Source organism: Carlito syrichta, unplaced genomic scaffold, assembly GCF_000164805.1.
Source record: "Carlito syrichta isolate Samal-C Ts95f unplaced genomic scaffold, Tarsius_syrichta-2.0.1 Scaffold126426, whole genome shotgun sequence".
Lineage (NCBI taxonomy): Eukaryota > Metazoa > Chordata > Mammalia > Primates > Tarsiidae > Carlito > Carlito syrichta.
In genome coordinates this window covers 187,342-211,307 of record NW_007070522.1, presented here as the reverse complement: position 1 = coordinate 211,307, position 23,966 = coordinate 187,342, and the positions used below count along the sequence as shown (strand labels likewise).

The window sequence follows — 23,966 nt, the reverse complement described above, 5'->3', positions numbered from 1 at the left end:
CCATCCTTCCGTAACATCAGCGTCAACAAGATCAGTGCCAATGGCTTTGTGCTCGCTGGTGAAGCTTCCAGAACACAGTGATGCATAACTGAAGGGCCACACAGTCCTACCACATCCGTTCCCTGCCAGAACACAGCCAGTCAGCTATGTTTTTGTTGTTGTTTGTCTCCTACTCTAGATTTAAATGTTTTATTTTGAGAAAAGTATGGCAAAAATGTTGGGTGGCTGAGGAAAACTGGTACCCAGAGAGAGAGAGGTCCATGGTCCAATCTCACCGCACCCCTCTTTTGCTTGCCATGGATCTCTGATAATAACTTCAAAACAAATAACAAATAACCCATCCTAGAAAGCCTGTTTGCCTTCTCTTCACCCACTGTGTGTTATCTCCTAAGTGGATGGTCAGAATCAGGGAGAGTTATAACTCACAGACCCATGTGGTAACAGCTTCAACAGAAGATTAAATGTCCATGCAGCAGAGCTCGCCCCCTACGTCCATATGGCCAGGCTCCCTTCCCCTGGCGCTTGCTGTAGATGGGCACCACTCAAGGCAACTCAAGGTCCAGGGTGGCTGAGCCATGGCAGCCACTACCTCTTCACTCACATCAGCAGGAGACAGATGAGCACATGAACTCCCTTGAGAAATTCAACCTGCAAGTGTGCCCACCCCACTGCTGCTTATGCTCCATAGGCCAAAACGTAAACCACACCTGGCTGCAAAGAAGACTGAGAAGCACAGGCTCCTCTTGGTGTCCCTGTGGTCAGCGACAATGGGGAAGGGAGCAACAAGCAGTCACTGCCACACCTCACTGAGCAGAACCTTCGCAGTGTCCTGAGAATGTACCCTTCTATTGAGATAATGGAACACACAGCTTGTCCTCCAGGCCCTGCCCTTCATGTCCTTTCTTCAACTTAGCTCAGGGGAAACCACCGTGCCGTCAGCCAGTGAGTGTCATTAACATCATGAGAACTGGTAGAAGTACCAAGACATCCTCCCTTTGAATATGGGCAATGGGATGCCTCAAAACAGGTGCTATGAATTATGGAGCAAAAAGGAGGAACGAGAAAAATAACTTCAGCTGCAAAAAATTGCCTGCTTTGCTGATGGGACCGAGTCAGGTACTGAAATTCACAGAAGTGACAGCCTGGATTTAAACTGCACCTTTTCTTATTAGGACTAAAAGGTATTCAATTCAAGATAGCCTGAATTTGAAAGCTAAAGGGTAAATTTGACAATATTACTTTAATAAAGTAGAAAACATGAGTAACTGTCAGTATTACTTTCTGAGCACAAATGATGCCCCCAGACATGTAAAGTTACATACCTGAAGTATGAACTCAATTACATATATACATATGAAATAGTATATATGTATGTATACTTACCACAGATACATAGCAGACACATCAATTAACCAAGATCATCTTTAGCCAATTAGAATATTCAAAGAATTACTGGATATTTTAAGTTTCCTTTACAGTTCTCTATATTTTCCAAATACAGAATATATATTTGTATCTGTATTTTCTAGCCCACTTTACTTTGTTATTAGTACCTTGTTAATTACATATTGACTGTAGAAAATATTACCGTTACATCAAAAAAAATTTGCTTGGGAGGATTACAGATGGTAGGCTCGATAAGCAGAAATGAGTGTTAAGCATTCTAGCCAAATGTTGTTCAATGAAACAAGGGCCACATGTATAATGTTAATTTTATAGTAGCCAACTAAAAAACTTAAGATAAAAATAACTTTAATAACATTTTATTTAATCCATTATATGCCAAATATTATCATTTCACTGTAATTAATATAAAAAGTATGAATGAATGCAGTATTTTACATTATTTAAGTCTTTGGAATCTGGTGTGTATTTCCTGCTGAGAACATATCAGGTACCTATCTGCATTCAATGCTGAAAAGTTACATGTGTCTAGAGGCTTTCACATAGTGCAGGTCTAGGCAGAGGGACAAGACAGAAGCCACCAAGGTAGAGGAGCAGAAGGCAAAAATTCTACCTGCAAGTGTGCCACCCCGCTGCTGCTTATGCTCCATGGCCAAAACGTGAACCACACCTGGCTGCAAAGAAGACTGAGAATTACAGGCTCTTCTTGGCACCCCCGTGGTCAGCTACGAAGGGGAAGGGCGCAACAAGCAGTCACTGCCACTGGAGAACAGGCAGGGGCCACATAAGAGGAGTCGAGGATGGAAAGGCAGGCTGGAACCCAGTGACAATGGCCAACACATAGTCACCATTGGCTTTAAAAGCTATCTTGATATAAAGAGATCCATACCAAAAGAACGTCAGTAAGGAAACAACACGATCAGGCATTAGACATCTTGCTCTAAAAGGAGAGTATGGAGAAGATTAACAAGACATAGGCCTGTAAGAATTCAAATGAGAAAGGAGGAAGTCGAGGTTACAGGAAGGAACGGATCAGTTATCTCCAGGTGAAACTGAGAGGCACCTACCAATTCAGAATGTTGACGCTTTCATGGAGGCCTTTTCTTTTCCTGTCATACACTGGCCATCTGTATCTCCAGAAGAGCTAAGACACTAGTACAGCTGTAAAGTCCCGTTAGAGTCACACATATGTACTGTGTGAGAGAGCATGTGTGCAACAGGGCCGGGGGAAGGAAAGGATGAAATCAAGAGAGGCTGGGTCAGCTCACCAGCAGAGGGAGTAAAACACAAGGTAGTTTTCTGAGAGAGCAAAGGTAGGTGGAGGGCAGGCACTCCAACACTGACAGATCCGAATTGCCCGTGCCAGGGCGTCAGCAGAGAGGTGGGTGCCAGAGGCAAGGGGCCATGACCATGCACTTGCCATTGACCCTTGAAGTCACTGGCATAGATACGGTTGCCAACCAAGATGACATTTGACCTGCGCTGACCTCTGAGGGTTACTCAAACGACAAAACATATGTGGACTCCATTACAATCTGTAAGGTGCTGCGGAGACTTCAAGTAAGAAGGATGACTGCTCATTCCATCTCTCCGGCTCTCCCATTTCACCTACCCACACACCTCCATGCCTATGCTCAGCTATGTCGAAGAAAATACCAGGAAAAAAGTTAAAATAATCATGTCAGCCTTAAGGGAGCTAGAAGACGATTATAGATAACCTTTAGGTCTAGCTCACACATTCCAAGCGTTTGCTCTTTCTCCATACCAAAGGAAATCTTCATTAAACGAAAGCAAAGGGGAGGGGACAGATTTCCACCATGATTATAAGGCAGGAGGGACATAAATAAAAGTATAGAACAAAATAAGAAATAAGCATGGACATGCAAAACAAAGGTACCTGAAGAAAAACACACAATCCCCTTGCATGGTGTTCTCACCCACCGTAAACCAAGGACAGGTAAAGCAGTTTATTCCCTACCAAGTATTGTTCTGCAAGTCCATGAGAAGCATTTATTCACTTTCCTTGATAGTTTCTTTTTTTTAAATTTAATTTAATTTAATTTTTATTTTTTGGGGGTTGGAGTCTCACTCTGTCGCCCAGACTGGAGTGTAGTGGCTGCTCCCAGCCACCGCAGCCTTGACCTGCTGGGCTCTGGCGATCCTTCCGCCTCAGCCTTCCAAGTAGCCGGAACTACAGGCGCGCGCTACCACACCAGGCTCATTTTTAATTTTATTGTAGAGATGAGGGCTCGCCAAGTTGCCCAGATGGGTCTCGAACCCGCGGGCTCAGGCAATCCACTCACCTCAGCCTTCCAAAGGCGAGGGATTACAGGCTGAGCCACTGATAGTTTCACTACTAAAGACAGAACCCTAAGCAATATAACAAAATACCCTAGCCTGCTAAAAAATAGTTTAGCCAGTTTTTTTGGAAGTATCTTTTTGAAAGTTCATGCTTTATGTGTTCTCTTGACAATCTGAAAACATCTCTCAGAGGTAACCATGTAACTGGGATCCTATGTGCCCATGCTGTTACTGAATTGGAGAAAACTATTGGAGAAAAACATGAAATAAATACTTTCTTTAAATAAACAATGGGAGTCCTAAGATAACAAAATACCCTAGTTTGCTAAAACTATACTTACATATATTTTTTAAAAATAAAAAATTCATGAATAACTTTAAAAGTTAAAAGGCAAGCCCGGCTCAGAGGCTCAGCCTATAATCCTGCGCTTTGGGAGGCTGAGGTGAGTGGATTGCCTGAGCCCACGGGTTCGAGACCCGCCTGGGCAACTGGGTGAGACCTCATATCTACAATAAATCAAAAAATGAGCCCAGCGTGGTAGCGCGCGCCTGTAGTTCCAGCTACTTGGAAGGCTGAGGTGGAAGGATCACCAGAGCCCAGCAGGTCGAGGCTGCAGTGGTCGGGAGCGGCCACTGCACTCCAGTCTGGGCGACAGAGTGAGACTCCAACTCAAAAAATAAATAAATAAATAAAATTAAAAGGCACATATTTTACAAAAATCAAGAGGAAAGAAAAGAAATGCAAGTTTTCATTGGCATATTGTCTAAACCTGAAGGCCCTAATCAAAATGCCCCCAAATTAACATTATTTGAAAGAAATGATACAGATTATAAAAGAAACCAGTAGGTATAAAGATGTGTCACTGCCATAATACTTAAAAAAGCAAAAAACATATAAACCATCTAAGCATATAGCAATGTGAATAAACTGCGGTAGATGCACACAGAAGGAGATAATGTAAACCAATTTACAGAGGTTTACAATAATGTGATAAATACGGTAAAATGCCCAGGTGCTGCCCGCCCCCTCCTCTCTCCACCTCTGAAGCCCCGGCAACGTGAACTTTTCCACTGTCTCTACTCTTGCATCTTCCAGACTGCCATGGAGTTGGCATCAAATTTTCAGATGGGCTTCTTTCCCTGAGCCATACACATTTAAGGTTCCTCCACGTCTTTTCCTGGCTTAGTAGTTCATTTATTTTTACTGCTGAATAATATTCCATTGGGAGAATACACCACAGTCTGTTTCATCTGTAGGACATTTTAGTTGTTTCCAACTTGGGGCAATTATGCATTTGCCAAGAGTCACAGAACTGCGCAACACAAACAGTGAGCCCTAATGGAGACAATGAACCTCACTAGATCATAACACATCCATCTTGGCTCATCACCAATGCACTACACCAGTGAAAGATGTTATGTGAGCTCTCTGTACTGTCCACTCATCTTTCTGTAAGCCTAAATCTGCTCAAAAAATAAAGTATATCAATGCTTTAAATAAATGCAAAGGAGTAATTAAAAGTATAAATTCATAACCATAAAAAGAATGAGAATGGGGCCACAGTGAATCAAAGATTTGAACAAGTTTCTAGTAAAAAGTTACTCCTGAATGTAATGGAAGAAGACGTAGGCAACCCTCCCGGAAGGGCACCCCCAAGGGGCAGCCCACCTGCGCGGCAGGTCTCTGGCAGGCTCCAGCGTGGAGAAGGCAGGCAAAAGGGGCAGGAGTAAGGCACAGGACAGGATGTCGAGCTCCGCCAGCACCTTTAGGTGAAACTTACTGCTTGCAAGACGGTAATTCCCTCGTCCTCAGCCACCCAGATTTTCCAGAGTTCATGCGTCTTTCCACAAAGGCTGGATGACATTCACTTTCTCAACAAACACTGAGCTCCTCCCACATCGCCGGCTCCCACTCACATGCTGAGGCTGCAGGAGGAGCACCCAGCAAGTCCTGCTTGCAAGACCTTCCTCCCTTTCATGCAGGGGTCAGTGGTGAGGGAACAGAGAAGCCTCGACCAGCCAAGAACCCAGGGCCACCCAGGAAAACACATGGTTCCCACACAGACCCCAGCCTCTCTCCTCCCACCTCGAACTCTCGACTCCATCTGCCTCCGCTCTGCGCCTGCCACCCCAGACCCTGGCCCCAAGGCTCACAAACTCATGACCATAATGTTTCACTTGGAGCAACCCAGAGGGGCAAGCAGTGTCCAGGCAGAGCTACACCCAGCAGCAAATAGAGACAAGGAAACACAGTGACGATGACACCAGCAGAGATAAAGAGGGGTCCCTTGACATGGGGGTGGGGAGATGAGAATAGGAGGCTGAGAACAGAGGCAGGTGTGTAAACTGTCTTTAAAAATAAGCAACAACCCCATAATTTTTTCCTTATTCACTCAGCATCATCTCTTGAGTAATACAGATATGGAAATAGGTAAAATGATTTTCACTTTTAGAACTGCTCCTGCCAAGCTTTCTCCTCTAGAATAGCTACTATTGAAGAAACTTCTCTCTGAAAGCTAATATCTCTTAGTCTGTCTACAGTTCCTAAAATAAGCAAGCCAGATCTCACATACAGCATGAGCACTGCAGCTAACAGTCCTAAAAAGTGCTAACAGCCCTGAAAATGGTACTGGTCACTACTAAAGCTTCCAGTTTGAAGAAATTATTGTGAAGGATGCCATGGAGAATGCTGTTTAATCTGTATTTGAAATCCTTTTTAATAAGCTGGAGAAGAGGGAAATTACCTTTAATTTTGAAGAACGAAAAAATAAGAAAAATAAAAATATCTTAAGGTTTCTGAGAACTAAAGAAATCGACACAGATGAGGGGGGAGAGATGAGGCAAGAGAATGGTAACGAGAATGGTAATGAGGCAAGAGAATGGTAACGAGTTTTCAGCAGGATTCTATTCTAGACACTTACCACGGGGTATCTAAATGTAATGAAAGTCCACCAATAAAGACATTCTAAGTTCCATCTTTAAAATGGAGAGACTAGGGTTCTGCGAAGTTAAGTAACTTGCTCAAGGTGACACAGCTTATAGACAGCAGGGCCCTGTGTCCAGCTCAGACCTTTCTGATGCCAAAAGTCATGTTGTCACTGGGAGGACGGGCGCCTGGTCTTCCTCTCATCCTCTTGCCCAGCCTCTGCCAGATATGAGCCTCTGCAGTCTCGCAGAAGTGAGTCTGGAGGTGGCCACGCGCTGAGTGCAACACAGCTCTCTCTCTCCCACCCATCCACTTGGATTTGATGGCTTTCCAGGATCACGATCTCACCAGTTATGAACAGGCTGGGGGGATGGTGATGATGAAGAGACATTTACCATAACCCTACCAGGAACAATCATGCCATGCTGGTAGAGAGGACAAAGCGTGCGAGACTACCTAGCCCTTGTAGAAGGACTAAGGATTAAAATATGTCATTTTAATACACAGATTGAAATTTATAACACTAATTCATCCTCATAGTGATTCTATTTCCCTCCGTTTTATTATGGAAATTGTCAAACATACAGAGAAGCTGAAACAATTCCGTAGTGAACACCATGTGCTCACCACCAAGATTTCACCCCACATTCTGCTCTGTTTGTGGGAACATCCCTCTAGTCATCCACAAGGGGAGCTTGTCTCATTAATGCATTTCAGAGTAAGCTGCATAAACATGGCAATTCTATTTTAAAGGGAAAGTTTTTAATAACTGCTAATAATAGACTTTAAAAAAATTATTCATTCATATAAAAGACAGTCTCAAAACTATACCAGCTAGAGTTTATGAAGGTTTTTACTACCATTCACAAGCTCTGTCAACAAGTAACATAGAATAAATTTAACCTTTAAATTTACTCCAAACACTCATGCTAAAATTAATGAAAATTAAAACAACTGCCTAATATAAGTTACATTCACTTGACTGGGTTAGAATTTAGCAGTTATAAAAAGTAAACCAATTTTAACCACTTCATTTTTCAAAGAATAAGATTTATTTTCTCAAAAAATTAGAATTCCATAATTTTAGTGTTCTTATTTTTAAAAATCCACAATAGTTTACGTTAGTCTCAAAAACAGATTACATCATTAGTACCAAATAAACAGCAGTTGTAGCAACCTTAGAAACTTATTCCAGGATTTCATCTGAGATTGACGGTTTTATTCTATCTTCTTCCTGGTAAATTCATATGAATGCATTCCCCAACTATCTATAGCATGAAAGAAGCTGTCAGTCGTCCCTGTGAATCCGTTAAGAAGGACATGCAAGCAGAGGTCGGCTATATTGACTCTCAAAGCCAGTCTGGAAACTGGTTTTCTTTTTTTTTTTTTTTTTTTGAGTTGGAGTCTCACTCTGTCACCCAGACTGGAGTGCAGTGGCCGCTCCCGGCCACCACAGCCTCAACCTGCTGGGCTTCAGCGATCCTTCCACCTCAGCCTTCCAAGTAGCTGGAACTACAGGCATGCGCTACCACACCCAGCTGATTTTTGATTTATTGTAGAGATGAGGTCTAGCTGCCCAGGCGGGTCTCGAACCCGCAGGCTCAGGCAATCCACTCACCTCAGCCTCCCAAAGGCGCGGGATTACAGGCTGAGCCACTGAGCCCGGCTGGAAACTGGTTTTCAAGTGGCTGTCAACAAGTTACCAGGACAAAGGATGACAAATCAAATTTGTCATTATATTACTTCCAATGAATATCATTTTTTAACATCCGAAATAATACTTTTGTCAAAGAGTAATTAAAAATAACATATTACTACTCAACAATTAAACACAGTCCTTTTGCACTATAGATAGTATTCTAAAACCTCAATGTATCCCTGCAAGAAACCACCCCAAAGAAACAGTAAACTCAAATTAACGACATTCTATAAGTCACAAAATGAATCCATTCCTCAAAAAGGAGAAGTCATTCTTTCTCTTGGTATATAAAATCTACCAAATCATATGAAATCATGATAAAATGAGAATATAATCATAGTTTATAAAGCACTTTTTTTTTTGAAAATTCAAAGTGTTTTAATTAGAAATCTGTTATTTTCACAATGATGCCTGTTTCTGCATGTCACATACTTTTCCTCATACAGTAGTTTTACTTTCTCTCAATGAGTCGCCCCAGAAAAGGCCAAAACTGGAAAGTAACCATCATGTAAAATATATTCTAACTATGCATACTACACTATCATAACATTTCAGTAACTTTCTCAAGAACAGCAACTGGGAGAAAAAATGAGTTTGTTCTTCAAGCTGTACTTTTCAATTTCTCTATCACAACATTTGCCTAAACAAACAGTCACAACTTTGGCCTTTGGCTTGGGCAGCCAGTGCTGTAAGCAAAGGAAAGGAAAAAAAAAAAACCAAAAACGAAACATTTTTGAGAGCACATTCAAATGGAAAAACCATATATCAGAAGTTACTGTGTGAAACCTCCATCCTGGTAGTGGAAAGTGCAGTTTGGCAAAACACATTTAATTAGGTTTGGCTCTTTAAAATAGCAAATACTCAGTTATAATCACATTACAGTTTTGTCTTATAACTTAAAACACAGAAGAAATTCCAACATCAGCCCTTCTTTGCTTCACTCTTTTTTAGACGTTAGAGAAGAATATATTAAAAGACAAGGTCAAAGATGAAAGGATAGAACAAAAATCCAAACAAATGTAGTTACAAGTTATTTCTCCTTCTCATAATATGCATTAGTAAATGTATGTTATTACACTCAATAATTTATAATACAATATATACAGTGTATATACCAAACATCTGATATTCTCATAATTTATTTACATTAAAGATGTGAGTAAACTTGTAAATCATAAGGTCACTTTTAAATTTTTTCAGCATTTTTAAAACATAAGTTAGGTTTTATGTATTACTGTGTAGTATCTGCTGGTAGTAGTGACCTTTTGCTGTGTCCCTGTGAGGTGCCATCATTCTTCCTATATATCTGCTGTCTGTTATCCTCAGCAGCCTGCACTTCACTGTGAAAAGTTTCAGTCACTAAGAGTTTAAATGGACAGCCAAGAACGCACGGCAGACGCAGGCCTGGCATTCAACTGCAGGCCTGGTATTCAACCCCAGGCCTACCTAATGCCAGCATCTGGAGTCTAGAACTGCCCCTCTTCCATGATACAAAGTGTCATAATCCAGGGGCAAAGTTTTCAAGGGACAATGCAAGTGGTGATCCCAAAAATCAGAAAAGCAAATAATCCCTTTCAATTACAGAACTGTATTTTGAGGGGCTCCTTACATAGTTAAGCCTGTATTTTTTTTTTTTTTTGAGTTGGAGTCTCAATCCGTCACCCAGGCTGGAGTGCAGTGGCATGCGCACGACCATCCCTGTGTCAATCTGCTGGGCTCAGGTGATCCTTCCGCCTCAGCCTTCCAAGTAGCCAGAACTGCAAGCTGGGAGAAGGATCCACACCAAGAAGCGAATCTTCAGAAACCTTGGTCTTGGCTTCCCAGTCTCCAGAAATATGAGAAAGAAGTGTCTGTTGTTCAAGTGTCCCAGTCTGTGGTATTTTACTACAGCAGCCCAAGCTGACCGAAACAATACCTTACTAGCATACAGCCTGCCCAGCACATAACAATCATGGAGGTAAGTGTCTTTGGTCATTTGCTTTATAAAACATCTTGAATAGCATGGCATGATGTGCTTACAGACTAAAGAAAAAGTTAACTGTTAATTACCTTACTATACCTAAGGCTATCAATACTATTGATAGCTTTGATTTGTTTGAAATATTAAAATATTATTATAATTCAGTTTGTATGAGCATCAAATCTTAAATTCATTAAAATCTTTAATTGGCTAATTTTATAAAGAAACTGTCAAAAAGAAAATATAATAACCTTTCAGATAAATTAGCGAATAAGAAATGGCACCACAGCACTTACTGTCAAGGCAAGTTCAATTAGGAAGCAAGGAGAAATCTCTTGGGAGCAATATCTATTTAACAATCAAATTTTCCTTTTTAACTGTCATTGGCCAAATATTACACCACATAAAATAAAAAGCCAGTTGGAGAAAAGGCAAACACATGGCTGGTGTATTCAATTGAGTCAGTTTTTCAAAAACAGTTTTCACATACATTTTAAAGTTTGAGTGCCCAAAAGATAAAAAGTTCTTACATTTTAAAATTGTCTTACATACGTTTGTCTGGGACTTTCTGATCACTAGTTGTTATTCTAAATTAAATTCCTTTCCTTCAAATTATTTTGATTACTCTTATTATTATTTTTTTTTAGTTAGAGTCTCACTCTGTCACCCAGGCTGGAGTGCAGTGGCACATTCACAGCCACCCCAGTGTCGACATGCTGGGCTCTGGCGATCCTTCTGCCTCAGCCTTCTACGTAGCCAGAACTATAGGCGCATGCTACCACGCCCGGCTAATTTTTGATTTATTGTAGAGACAAGATCTTGCCAAGTTACCTGGGCTGGTCTCAAACCCGTGAGCTCTGGCAATTCACTCACCTTGGCCTCCCAAAGTGCTGGCTGGGATTACAGACTGAGCCACCAAGCCCAGCCTATTTTGATTTTTAACTAACAACCAACAGTTTCAGCGCAAAAAACAAACGTAACTATTTACGTCAGGACAGATACTGTCTAGTTTAGAAGTGTTTTACGCACAATATCTCACTTGTTCTTCAGTAGCTCTGCACAAAAGATCTTATACTTGTCAGTCTTACACATTGGATAGTGAGACTAAAGAGGTCACTAGTGCTCCTCACTAGGTTTTCAGGAAGTGAGACCTGCTCTGTACAGAAGAGTCACAAGCCTCCCACTCCATTCACTTGTGTTATCTTACATGTCACATCTATAGAAACACTACTCTCCACACAAGAATTAGAATGTGTCACTCCTCTCTCATGTTGTACTAAGGATACAGCCCTGAATACAAGCTGAAAGCCATGAAGGATTTGCTTAATGATGGTCTTGAGTTGAAAATAAGAGCAAATCTTATTCTTTGGCTGTAATTACAGACCACACCACATCTAACAAAACTGAATCTCACTGAGATACACTGAGAGGTCTATACCTTTATACATAAAGCCACAAAGGGAAAAGACAGGACATAAAGCTACAGGTATGGAGAAGACTCAGATGATAAAATTGACAAATGTACTTAATAACTGAATTACCAGGCCAGCAGTAGTGGCTCACATCTGTAATCCTAGCATTCTGGGAAGCCAAGGCAAGAGGATCGCTTGAGCCCAGGAGTTTGACACCAGTCTAGGCAACATCGTGAGACCTCGTCTCTACAAAAAATAAAATAAATTAGCTGGGTGTGGTGGCATGCACTTGTAGTTCCAGTTACTTGGGAGGATGAGGTGGAAGGATCACCTGAGCCGGGAGGTTGAGGCTGTGGTGAGCTATGATGGCACCACTGCACTCCAACCTGGGCAACAGAGTGAAAACCCAACTCAAAAAAACAAACAAACCTGATTATCGGCACCCAAAAGAATTAACGTGTATTCAGATTAATTAATTTTTACAATTCAGTGTCTAGATCAGGAAGTTAAAGTTCCAATCAGTGAATTCCACGCGAGAGTACTGCACTGACAGTCCAATGAAAGATGCGTCCCCATCAACAGCAGGAGCGAAAGAAGACCCAGATAACACCCACGGAAAGGTCGGTGATGCTCCTGAGAGCCACCTCTAAACCGTGTCCTAGCAGTCAGGAGCATTGGCTCAGCCAGTTTCCAGGGAAGGCCCACAGCAGAGCAGACTCAAGACTGGAAAGGAGCTGCACCCAGTCAGTGGTGCTGACCCGAGCTGGCTGTGTCAGGATCATCTAGAATGCTCACTGAAAACACAAAAGGCCAGGCCCCACCTCATGTCTAACAGATTAGAAATTCCAACATTTAACTACAATGCACATTTATTTTTTAAGAGTATGCCAGGTGGTTCTGAAATTTCTATGATTCATTAAAAAGTTAATTTACGTGTAATCCCAGAACTCTGGGAGGCCGAGGCAAGTGGATCGCCTGAGCCTGCGGATTCAAGACCAGCCCGGGCAACTTGGCGAGACCTCGTCTATACAATAAATCAAAAATTAGCCAGGTGTGGTAGCACACGCCTGTAGTTCCAGCGACTTGGAAGGCTGAGGCAGAAGGATCGCCGGAGTCCAGCAGGTTAACGCTGGGGTGACTGTGAGCATGCCACTGCACTCCAGCCAGGGTGGCAGAGTGAGACTTCAACTCAAAAAAAAAAAAGTTCATTTAAAAATACCACACAAATTAAAACTGTAGCACACTCTTCTAAGTAGTAATATATTAATTGATTCTTCTTCCCATTTTGTTAGCATATTAGACTATCTAAACTAAAAAAAACTGCAAAGAGTAAGGAAAAAATTTTTTCTTATACTGCAAAATTATGAATACAGGTTTGTTTGCATATAATGTAAATATCAAAAGATAAATATATTAATAGTTAATTCACTCTAACCACTTCCAGTGACAGAAATAAATCACACTTGACACATTTGGAAAATTTTTTTTTTACTTTAATCTTACAAGTTAATTGCCATTATGCTCATTTTAAAAACTTGCTAGCAGTAACTAAAAGGCATTAATAATTCCTCTAGTGATTTACTACACTGGAAACATTGACCAGCCCTCAATGCATGCTGCTGTGCCAACGACAATCAACACAAGACAGACGGCATGTGCTGTGTCGTGGGGCTCTTAGTCCAAGACAACTAATGGCGGCACAGTTCTAAGAAAACCTAACTACAAAAATTCTACTCAAGTGCAACACGAATGATGCTATGCTTAATAAGCAAGACTTCAAAACACAGAGGAAAATTTCCATTTCCTTATTTTTACTAAGGTAGAAATAAATGGTTTTTAAGAAGAATTGAATGTCAAATTTACGGAAGGTGGTAGGTATACTGTGCTTGTGTAAGAGCTAACATCCACTGAAATATTTAGGAGTAAAGGGATATTATGATGCCAGTAACTTACTCTCAAGTGTTTAAAAAAAACCATGTGTGTGTGCGCGCGTGTGTGTGTGTATAGAATGAGAGACAGAGCTGGAGGGAGAGAGAACACACAACAAATGGGATAAAATGTTAACAATAAATTAATCTGGATAAAGTTATAGAGAGTTTTTTGTAATAATTTATTTGGGGGATTTTTCTATATGTGTGACTTTATTTCAAAATAAAAAAGTTTTCTAAAAGTGGGAAGACAGATAAATGGGAAAAAACATTGTTCTTCATTCTTGACAATGGGCTAGATGGGGGCTCATTCGACAATCTCTCTTCTCTGCACATCTTTGAAATTTTCTATAATAAAATGTCAAAATAGAAAACTAAAGAGTAAATGAAGTCATGTACGCATAGTGAAGTCGCTGCTACAGTATCTGGCAAACAGAAGGCACTCGGTGAACGCGCTCCGTTACTCTCACAGAGTTAACATCAGGATTTGCAGGCGGTCTAGATGTGTAAGGTGCTCTGCTGGACACCCCCGGTCAGGAGACAGCTTATGCTCTCAGGATGCAGATGGCCACAACTACGAAAGCTAGGACTCAGAGCAGCAGAAGCTCAGTCAAGGGCACACTGGGCTCAGGCACAGGCCAGCATCACCTCATTCCTCTGTAATCTGAGACACAATCAAGTGATAACTAGCAAGATCACTTCTTCTATCATACTTAAAAAGTAAAACTATTTCAGATAGATGAGCTTGCTAGGAGAAAAAGGTAAGAAGCTCAAAAGGCAGCACAGTAAACACATGGTATGTAAACGTCAGGTCCATCTTGCCATAGCAGAGCCAGGGTGGGGAGAAGGAGGCGTGCACCTAAGCGACACACAAAGCAGAGCGGAACTGTCACGGGAGAAGATCGCATCTAGCAGGAGGGCAGAGGAGGTCTTCATGGAGAAGACAGACCTTAATGGATGGCTGGGCAGCAAACCCACAGAGAAAGGAGGGAGGAGGACTCCCAGTGAATGAAACACAACCCCAAGCAATGGCATTTCCCAGGAGAGCATCAGGGTGCAAGAAAGTTTTTTCTAGAGTCTGGGAAGCACACAGGAGAATAACTGAGAAGTCACCTGTAGAAGTAGGCCAGAGGGCCTTGCCTGACTGAGGAGGGCCCCTCCCCATCTGGCCCATCACAACACAAGGCTCTCCTCTTCCCTGCCACAGCCAACCAAATCTCACTGTGCAAAGCTGCAAGGATTTTTTTAAATTAGGCATCTGTTTCAAGGGAAACAATTTAAGCAAAACATACAATGCACACACTACTATGAAAGGAAATGCTTGCTACGTTCAGGAAAAATGCAATCCCCACAAAAACGAATGCCATCCAAAATAGTTTATAATTTACATTTGGCTTTAGAATGTCTTTGGTGAGGAACTTTCAAATCCTATTTTTCTCAAGCCCGTACTAGAGTAAGAAAATTATTTAACCACAACCAAAAGATCATCAAAAGCCAAAAGAACTGAAGCCAAATTTTGGCAACTTGATGTACTTTCCCGGAATATGGCTTAATTTAAAATTACTTGACTGTAATCATTTTTACATTTCATTTTGCCCACAGTACATAGCTGTGCTTTTTAGGAGAATGTCCATTTGTTGTTGTTTATAACCATTTGAGTCACATACTATGAAATAATGAATCCATAATTACCCCATCTTGATTTATACTTTTACATGAATAGTTTTATGAAGATTTAGGAAGAAAGCTATATAAATAAAATATCTCATGACCCTAGGACATAAAAAACCATAAATCTAATTTAATGCACTTAACTAAATATTATATTTTTAAATGCTGAGAAAAAAAGACCACAGAAAATTATATGAAAATCATCTCAGAAATCGTCCATCCCAATCAAACTCTCATTATACAGACAAAGAAACTGAGAGATAGAAGAGTAAGGGCCTTCCTTACGATATGCTGCTACCCAGCTAGGAAAAGATCTAAAATTAAAAGTCAAGCTTTTTGGAACCTGGTACACAAATGACATGACATATACTATGGAGCTTCCTTTTGATATGACATATAACTGAAAGGAAAACCAAATATTACGCACAAATCTGTGTGTACAATTTTAAAAACAGCCAAATATTGCCATTGTTTTGAAGAAAGCAGTTATGAACTTCTACCATCTCCCCCACAAAAAATCCTCTAGCCATACTAGACTACTAAAAAATACACAGCTTTTAAATACTTATACCAGTTTCATGGTCAAATAAAAAAAACACTAAGCTAATGAATTAAGCCTTCCCCTGGGACACAAAAAGCCCCTCTTGTTCTGAAAGAATGAGGGCACCGGCCAGGAACCACTCAAAGAGCCCACGCAGGCAGCTGCTTGGCGCCAAGGCACAGGCAGGCACAAACATGATCCAAGTCACCACACAGGAAGAAGGCAGAGGAAGGTAAGTCCTAGAAAGGCTGGTTTACTGAGCGTTCATTAAATCAACAGAGCGAGTCTGCTGTTTTCTAAGAGCTCTTTGAAAAGAAGTTCCCAAGAGTCGTCTCCTAACAAGTTATCATCAAGCGCTGCCTTTTCACATCATAATGACCCAACCTGAGTGTGGACAACGTGCCACAGTGTGACTCAGCTGTGGATCAGCACCACGGACCTCTGCACCCACGGCTCGGAGAGGATACCCACCACCAGGTGCTACTGAGTTTTGGGGTCTCCTTCAGGAAAAAGCAGATGCTCCCACCACCCAGGCCCTCCCGCAGAGAGGTCCTCGTGCTTCCGTCGTCTGCAAACAAGGTAGGGAAGGGCTTTCTGCAGTTGGGAAACTTGTACCCAATCAGATAAGCTTGTGCCACTTCACAGTTTGTTACAAAGTTCTCCCAAATGTGCCAACATGTCACTGAACAAACAAAGCACCAGGTACAACAGAAAAACTGCACCTAATTAGTCACATAAAATCCTAACCAAAAACAGTCTAAAATAACTTGAAATACAAAGATTTCCTCCTATAACACAAGCAATGAAAAGTTTACAAAGGGTTAATTTTATTTTTACTGTGTAGCCAGAATTCATGCGATTTGGGTATTTATACATAAACATTCTTCCTGAAAAAGTGTTTCTGCAGGTAAATAATCCATCATTTTTGCATATGCTTAACATATAATAAATCACAGAATGAAGAGATTAATATTTTAACTACTTGCTGTTTTCACATTCAGTCAGCTGCGCAGTCTCACTAGGAATGCAGTGGCAGCAGCCAGGTGAACAGAATGTCTTACACCTAATTAAACAAAACGTATGCACACCGAAGAACTGAAAAGATCGGATAAGACTTACTGGCCACTCCTGATGCAAGTCCGTAAAGCAGTCCTCCCCCCTCCGACTGCTGAGGGAAGACATGGGCTCCTGGAGGAGGCGGCTTTTCTTGTCTGATAAAGTTATACAATAAGGTCTTCACAAGTTTGCTGGTATACGGAAGACTACACAAAAAGAAAAAAAAAAAACTCAGAGTCATACTTATGGATGCGAGTTGTCTAATTCTGTATAACAATATGAGATAATTCTTCCATAAAGATTATCTATTAATGTGAACAAACAAAGCACCAGGTACAACAGGAAAACTGCACGTAATTAGTCACATGAAATCCTAACCAAAAACAGCTTAAAATAACCTGAAATACAAAGATTTCTTCTTATAACACAAGCAATAAATTGTGTTATTAGCACAATTCTTTTATTAGCACAAGTTTTTTTCTCTTCTTTTTGAGTCAGAGTGTCACTCTATTGCCTAGGCTGGAATGCAGTGGCATGTTGAAGGCTCACCACAGCTTCAAACTCCTAGGCTCAAGTCATCCTCCTGCCTCAGCCTCCCGAGTAGCTGGGACTACAGGCACCTGCCAGCCTGCCACCATGCCTGGCCCTTGTTTTTTTAGAGGCAAGGTCTTGCTATGTTGCCCAGGTTGGTCTCAAACTCCTAAACTCAAGCAATCCTCTCATCTGGGCCTCCCAACATGGTGGGATTACAGGCATGAGCCACTTCACCAGTCCTTAGCACAATTCAGAGAAGTTGAGCATTGGCCTATACCAGCAAAGACCATAGACTCTGAGATAAACTTTGAGGTTTCATCTGGGATTTTTCTTCTCACCATACCATAAGACATTGGTCAGATCACGTACATTCCTGAGCTTCAGATAATCTATTTGTATTCTGCGTAATAATGTGGGATACTGTAAACTTAGTACCGGATACATTACCTGGCACCTCAAGGAAATTAGTCACACAGGATCCACAGGGAAAGGAAGATAAAAAAATAATCAAAGACTACACTTCTCAAGTAAGAAAATTACTCTATTTATTCCATTATTCAATTAGTGCTCAGCCAACTTCTGCAATCTATAGTGGACTTTTTAACAGATTCTTGAATATACTACTGAGTTTTTAAATATGGCTTCCAAGATAAACTACAAAAGTTAATAAAGAACATATTATGGTTTCCAATATTTGGCACTATAGTGATACTACAGAAACCTGCTTAGAAAATAAGAACACCAATGTACCCTATGTCTACAGAAAAGCAACTTCAATACTTCCAGTGCACACAGCCTCACAATGCCAAGCACTACTTCAAGCCAAGGTCATTTGAAAGCCACCATCCCAGACAGCTCACATGCAAACCTTCTGGCTCCAAAGCCCAGGCCAGTTCCCTCTTCTCAGTGATTTTCAAATATGTCCACAGGACTTTTGTGCACAGGTATAATCAGGGTTCATGAAGGGTATGAAGACAAAGCTTCCCACGTCCTGAGAACTTTAGTCAAGGGTACTCAATTTGGATTTGCTTCACATTCTAAAGTTTTGTGAAGCGTCTGCCAGCCAGCACAGGTAGGGTGTCTCCCCCAAGGAGGCTGAAAGCTTCTGCTCAGGCGCACAGCTCACAGCCCACGGCATGCCAGGCACATGGGGAGCACATGGTAAACCGTGCAGACTCAATGATGGTGGAAATAGCCAGTGAAGAGGTTGCTGGAAAGTCCACACACGTGATGACGGGGCAGAGATCACTGATCATAATTTCGAACGGACTGGGGAAAGGAGGAAGGTACACACAGAATCTGAATAAACAAGTGACTGCTCAGACACAGAGAATGGAGAAGAGAGACAAAGAGAGTCCAGAAGTCTGATTCTACAAAGCAACTGCTAGGGAAGGTAATGAAGCTGGATCAGGAGGGACAGGAACAGCAGTGGCCTGGAGCAGGAAAGCAGAATTTGGCTCCTTTGCGCTGGATTTGAAGGAATGATACAACAACCAGAGGAAGATATGGTTGGAGATCCAAGGCAGTACTCAGGCAAGAGGACAAGACTAGAAACACAGATTTCTGCAGTTACAGAACTACGGATTTGAACAGAAACGTACCATGGACCTCGCATCAAATACTTGTGACTGATGCTCTGTCGCAGAACTTCCTTGTGGAAGAGTTGGCAGGAAAGGAAAGCAACCATTGTCGATATAGCTTCCACCGATATTTCATATGTCATATCTCTGGAGAAGTGGGGAAAAAACAAGAATGATCATTTTGGAAGATTAAGATACTATTCCTTTCTAAATAAACTGTACATCAAAAAGCTCAAGTCTAAATATTCAACATTTTCAGGTTACTGAAAAACATTACTATGTGTAACAAAAAAATTAAATCAAGCAAATCTATCACACTCCTTCTGGTCACGAGCTCTTGCATTCAGATCAGGTATGGCATTTCTGCCCTGCTTTCCAGTTCTCATCTCTCAGGACATTATGACAAGCCCACCTGTGTGTAATGAACACAGTCACCAGCAGTGTTCTGCTTTGAAGATCCACTCTAGACCTCTCTGTCCATCTCTAGAGTAACAATGCAGAAATAAACACTCAGACTGTAAAACTGAAGAGAAACCGCAGTGCAGAAGAGCAAAGCGGTGCCTCTCAGTGCTAATAACTGCTCTCCAATCAGAACAGCAGCACTCCCTAGATCTTTGTCTCCTCCACTTCCTCAAGGTCAACTTTGCATGTCCAGCAAAATAGTAACAGTAAACACATCGCTCCTATTTCATTAAGCATGTTTCTATTATGAAGGACCAAACTGTTCTTAGATCATCAATATTTTTTAGAAACAAATCTTAAAAGAAGGACAAACATATGGACTTTGCAGCAACTTGGATGGATTTAGAGTTGATCATACTCAATGATCTATCACAGAAACAAAGAACAGAGTACCATATGTTCTCATTCATAAGCAGACCTCGAACAATTATCATATTGTAAGAAAGGGATTGGCAGTAGTGAGAAACTCCGGGGGTGGGGGGAATTGGCAGCTGAAGGAAACTGCCAGGGGAGGGAGGGGCACACCTCATCAACAAGTGTACCTGCATAATCGTTTGTATGCCTAACCCTGAATTGTACCCCACATTTTTAAAAGAAAAAAAAAAGAAAAAGAAACAAATCTTAGATCAAATAAAAAATTTCAGAGGAGCAGAAAACATAGAGAGGGATAAATACATACAGAAGTTTCCAGTTACTGTTCGAGTCTAAACAGGATTATAGTGGAGAACATTAACACATTAAGACCAGGAAAAGCAGAAACTTCAGCATAACCAAAAAAGCAACAGCTCCAGAGGATATCAAAATATGTTTTCAAAACTGAAATAGTCATGGAAAGCCCAAAGAAAAATACTCTACTTAAGTGAAAGCTCATTAAACAAATTAAAGATGACTTGATTCCAGAACTGGACAAGTTTAAATTCTACCTGATAGAAATAGGCTTTAAAAATAAGGCATACAAAACATAAGAGCTCCACACTATTGACCTTATTATGTGATAAATAAAGCTCAGTTCTACTCAGAAATCTCACTTTTATAGTACTGTGGACCAATTCTCTTTCCTGGAATTTCCATAATTACTGCTGTAAATATTAATCACATAAACAGCAATTCTTGCATTTATTGGTACTTCATGGACTGAGTGAGAGACAAATCTGATGTTTTACATCATGTTATGATTCATTACTCATGATTTGAGAGCTCAAAACTCCAAAAGACTTTGCATCACAATAATCATTCATTCATACAGCCCAGGCCCATTGGGAATCCATACTCTATAGCCAACTGCCTAGGCTTTGTGGTTGAGTCAGGGCTTAACCCCAAATCCTGAAGTAACAATACCTTGCCATGGATTGGAGCCTATCTAGACAGGTAGACAGATGACTAGCTACAATGCATTTGCAAATGTATTCAGCCCCTACATCAATAATAAAGAATCAGCTGCGGTGGCTTACAACTTACATCTTACTCAACGTCCCAGATCTAGAAGCAAACTGTTTGAGTTTGTTTAAACTAAAAACGATAACTATTAATAAACACTAGGTCTAATAGCCTTAGGGAAAGAGCGTGTATTTAGAACACAGGGTTCTTCAAATTAATTCCCAGCAGAATCACATGTGGGAGAACAGAAAAAGTGTTAGCCCTTGGCTTATCCTCCCTTACCACACATTCTGTGAGTTTCCAAGAGTGACGAGCAGCGGATTTGATGCTGGAGGCAAGGAAAGCTCACTGCATACAAGACATCATGGTTCACAGCCAGGGAAAATCCATTCTCCAGAATTCCTAAATGGAACTAAGTGATGACTCCTCTTTGCTTCCGTAGGCCCAGAGAAACAAATTCCATTAAATTGCTTATGACACTATATTTCTGTTCATATATCATTCAACAAATATTGATGAAAAATGTACTCATACTATGTCTAGACAGGCACTATGCTAAATACTGGAGACACATCCATCAACAGCACAGAGGAGGCTCCTTCCTTTATGGCACTCGCAGTTAGTGGAAAAGAGAAAAGTCAAACAGGGCTATAAAGAAAAGAACAAGTAAAAACAAGAGAGGATTATAGGCAATTCTGATTTTAACTGAGGGATCAAAAGGAAGCTTTTCTAAAAAAGTGACAGTTAAGGCCTTAAATATAAGTAGCAGTTACTTGCAGACAAATCTATCTTTTTTACTAGAATATGCAAGATTCTAGCTAGAGATCCTTTAGCTTTTGCTGCTGTATTTAGTCTCAACTCTAGTATATCTAGTTACTCAAAGGATAACCAGAGAGAGAGATCTTTATTGCTTTGATTTCAACTGGAAACTTAAAGAATACCTTCCTAAATAGATTCATCAGCATGGTGTGCAAGGTATACATAACTTAGAAGAGCAAAGAGGAGGAAGAATGATGTGGTTGTGTAATACACGTTCATAAGCACAAAAGGAATACTCACTGCAACAAAAACGGCAAGGGACTTCAGGAAAGAAGGACCCAGGATGTCCCTGTCTGGCTTGGAGGCTATCTTCTATTAATTTTGCCTGACCAACATCCTCCTCTCCCTCCGGCAAAAGGAGTCCTCTTTCCTTCTAAGAAATGCAGTTCGTTTAGGGCTTGACTCTGACTCCTGGTTATAAGAGATGATCACGGTTTGTCAAATAAAAATGGTCCCTATCAAAATCTTTCTCAGTGCTTCTGGAACTCTCCAGGAATCAGGCACTCTCTCTTTCTGAGACGGAGTGCTCAGAACCACATGTGGGAAGAGCTGCTGGTGGCTTTCTCTGCGGATGTGGAAGATCAGGTCTAAGAAGGGAGCCTGTTGATAGAGTAAGTCAAGCAGGGACAAGTGACCAAAGGGGGAGAGAGATGGTCCTAGTGAAGGGTCAGCAGAAGAACCAGGCACATAGAAATAAATTATAGGGAACCCAGCAAACCCCATGAAGGAATATGAACTGTCTGGATTAGGAGCACAAAGATGATAACAAACAAGCCACCTGGACAGAAGGGAAGTGCTTCACAAAGAAGATGAAGCTTAAGCAGAGGAAGAATACGAACCAGGGGGAGGGCGTTCAAGAGAAGAAATCATGCAAAGGCAGGCAGCCACAGAATGGGGTAATTTTGAAGTAGGAAATTCAATATTGATCAAATAGATTGCAAGGAGGTGGAACAAGGGGTAGGGGCAAAGGGACTGGTAGTAGAAGCTAAAAAATGAATGAAATGGAAGTATGTACATATTGGAGGAAAAGAGATTAAAACCATTCTAAAAGAATCAACAAACTATTAGAATGAATTTAAAAGTTCAGCTAGGTTGTCAGATACAAAATCAACTTTGAAAAATAAATAGCATCCCTCCTTAGTAGTACTAACCAACAATAGTAGATTATGAAAAATAAGATAGTTTTTGCAAGATTGAAGGAATAATTAAAATATTTGGATATTAAGAATTCACAGGAGGTGGGCACAGTGGCTCACGCCTGTAATCCCAGCACTTTGGGAGGTGGAGGCAAGAGGACTGCTTGAGCTCAGGGGTTGGAGACCAACCTGAGTAACATGGTGAGACCTCGTCTCTTCAATAAATAACGAGAAAATCAGCCAGGCATGGTGGTGCATGCCTGTGGTTCCAGCTACTTGGAAGGCTAAGGTGGAAGGATCGCCTGAGCCCAGCAGGTCAAAGATGCCGTGGCTGTGAGTGTGCCACTGCAATACAGTACAGCCTGGGTGACAGAATGAGACTCCGAGAGAGAGAGAGAGAGAGAGAGAGAGAGAGAGAGAGAGAGAGAGAGAAAGAAAGAGAGAAAGAAATAAGGGAGGGAGGGAAGGAAGGAAGGAAGGAAGGAAGGAAGGAAGGAAGGAAGGAAGGAATTCACACGAACTCTATGAAGAACAGTAAATTCATAAAGTACACAGAGGATGATTTCAATGGAATGACAGTACCTTAGCAATTCTACCCAAATTAATACAGAAAGTCAATGGAGTCACAGTCAAAATCCCCAATGAACTTTTTTGAGGAAATTCATAAACTGACTCTAATTTTTACGGAATAACAAAGAGCTCAGTCAATCTTGACAATAAAGAGTGAAGAAGAGGACTCTTCCCATAAAGTATCAAGCCACATTACACAACTGTGGTAATAAAACAGCATGGCATTTGTACCAAAAATTAAGCAAACCTGCAGAACCCAACCGAGAACTCAAAGACACACCGATGTATGTATGGAAACAATATACAACAAAGATGACTCTATAAAATCAGTGTAGAAAGAACAGATTGCACAGAAGACAGTGCTGGGAAAAACTCTGATTTCACGAGGAAAAATTACAACAGAACCCTACTTTACAACAAACTCAAAGACCTACTACAGATTAATTAAAGACTGAGATGTGGAAGATGAAACTAAAGCAAACAGAAGAAAACGTAGAATGATAAGATTGTAACACCTGCACAAGAAAGGACTTCTTAAATAAAAGCCTTCAATAAATAGCACACAAGGCATACAATACAGATTTAATTAC

The 23,966-nt window shown here is 41.0% G+C and overlaps 1 protein-coding gene across 1 annotated transcript in view; it reads right to left on the bottom strand.

Moving 5' to 3' along the window:
* DYM (dymeclin) overlaps positions 1 to 23,966 on the bottom strand; it is a 374,432-nt gene that overhangs the window by 226,262 nt on the left and 124,204 nt on the right. Inside the window, exons 7-8 of the mRNA XM_008048608.1 lie at positions 19,034 to 19,159; positions 16,962 to 17,104 (exon numbers count right to left, since the gene is read on the bottom strand). Coding sequence (XP_008046799.1) covers positions 16,962 to 17,104; positions 19,034 to 19,159 — 269 coding nt within the window. The remainder of the gene's footprint in view (positions 1 to 16,961; positions 17,105 to 19,033; positions 19,160 to 23,966) is intronic.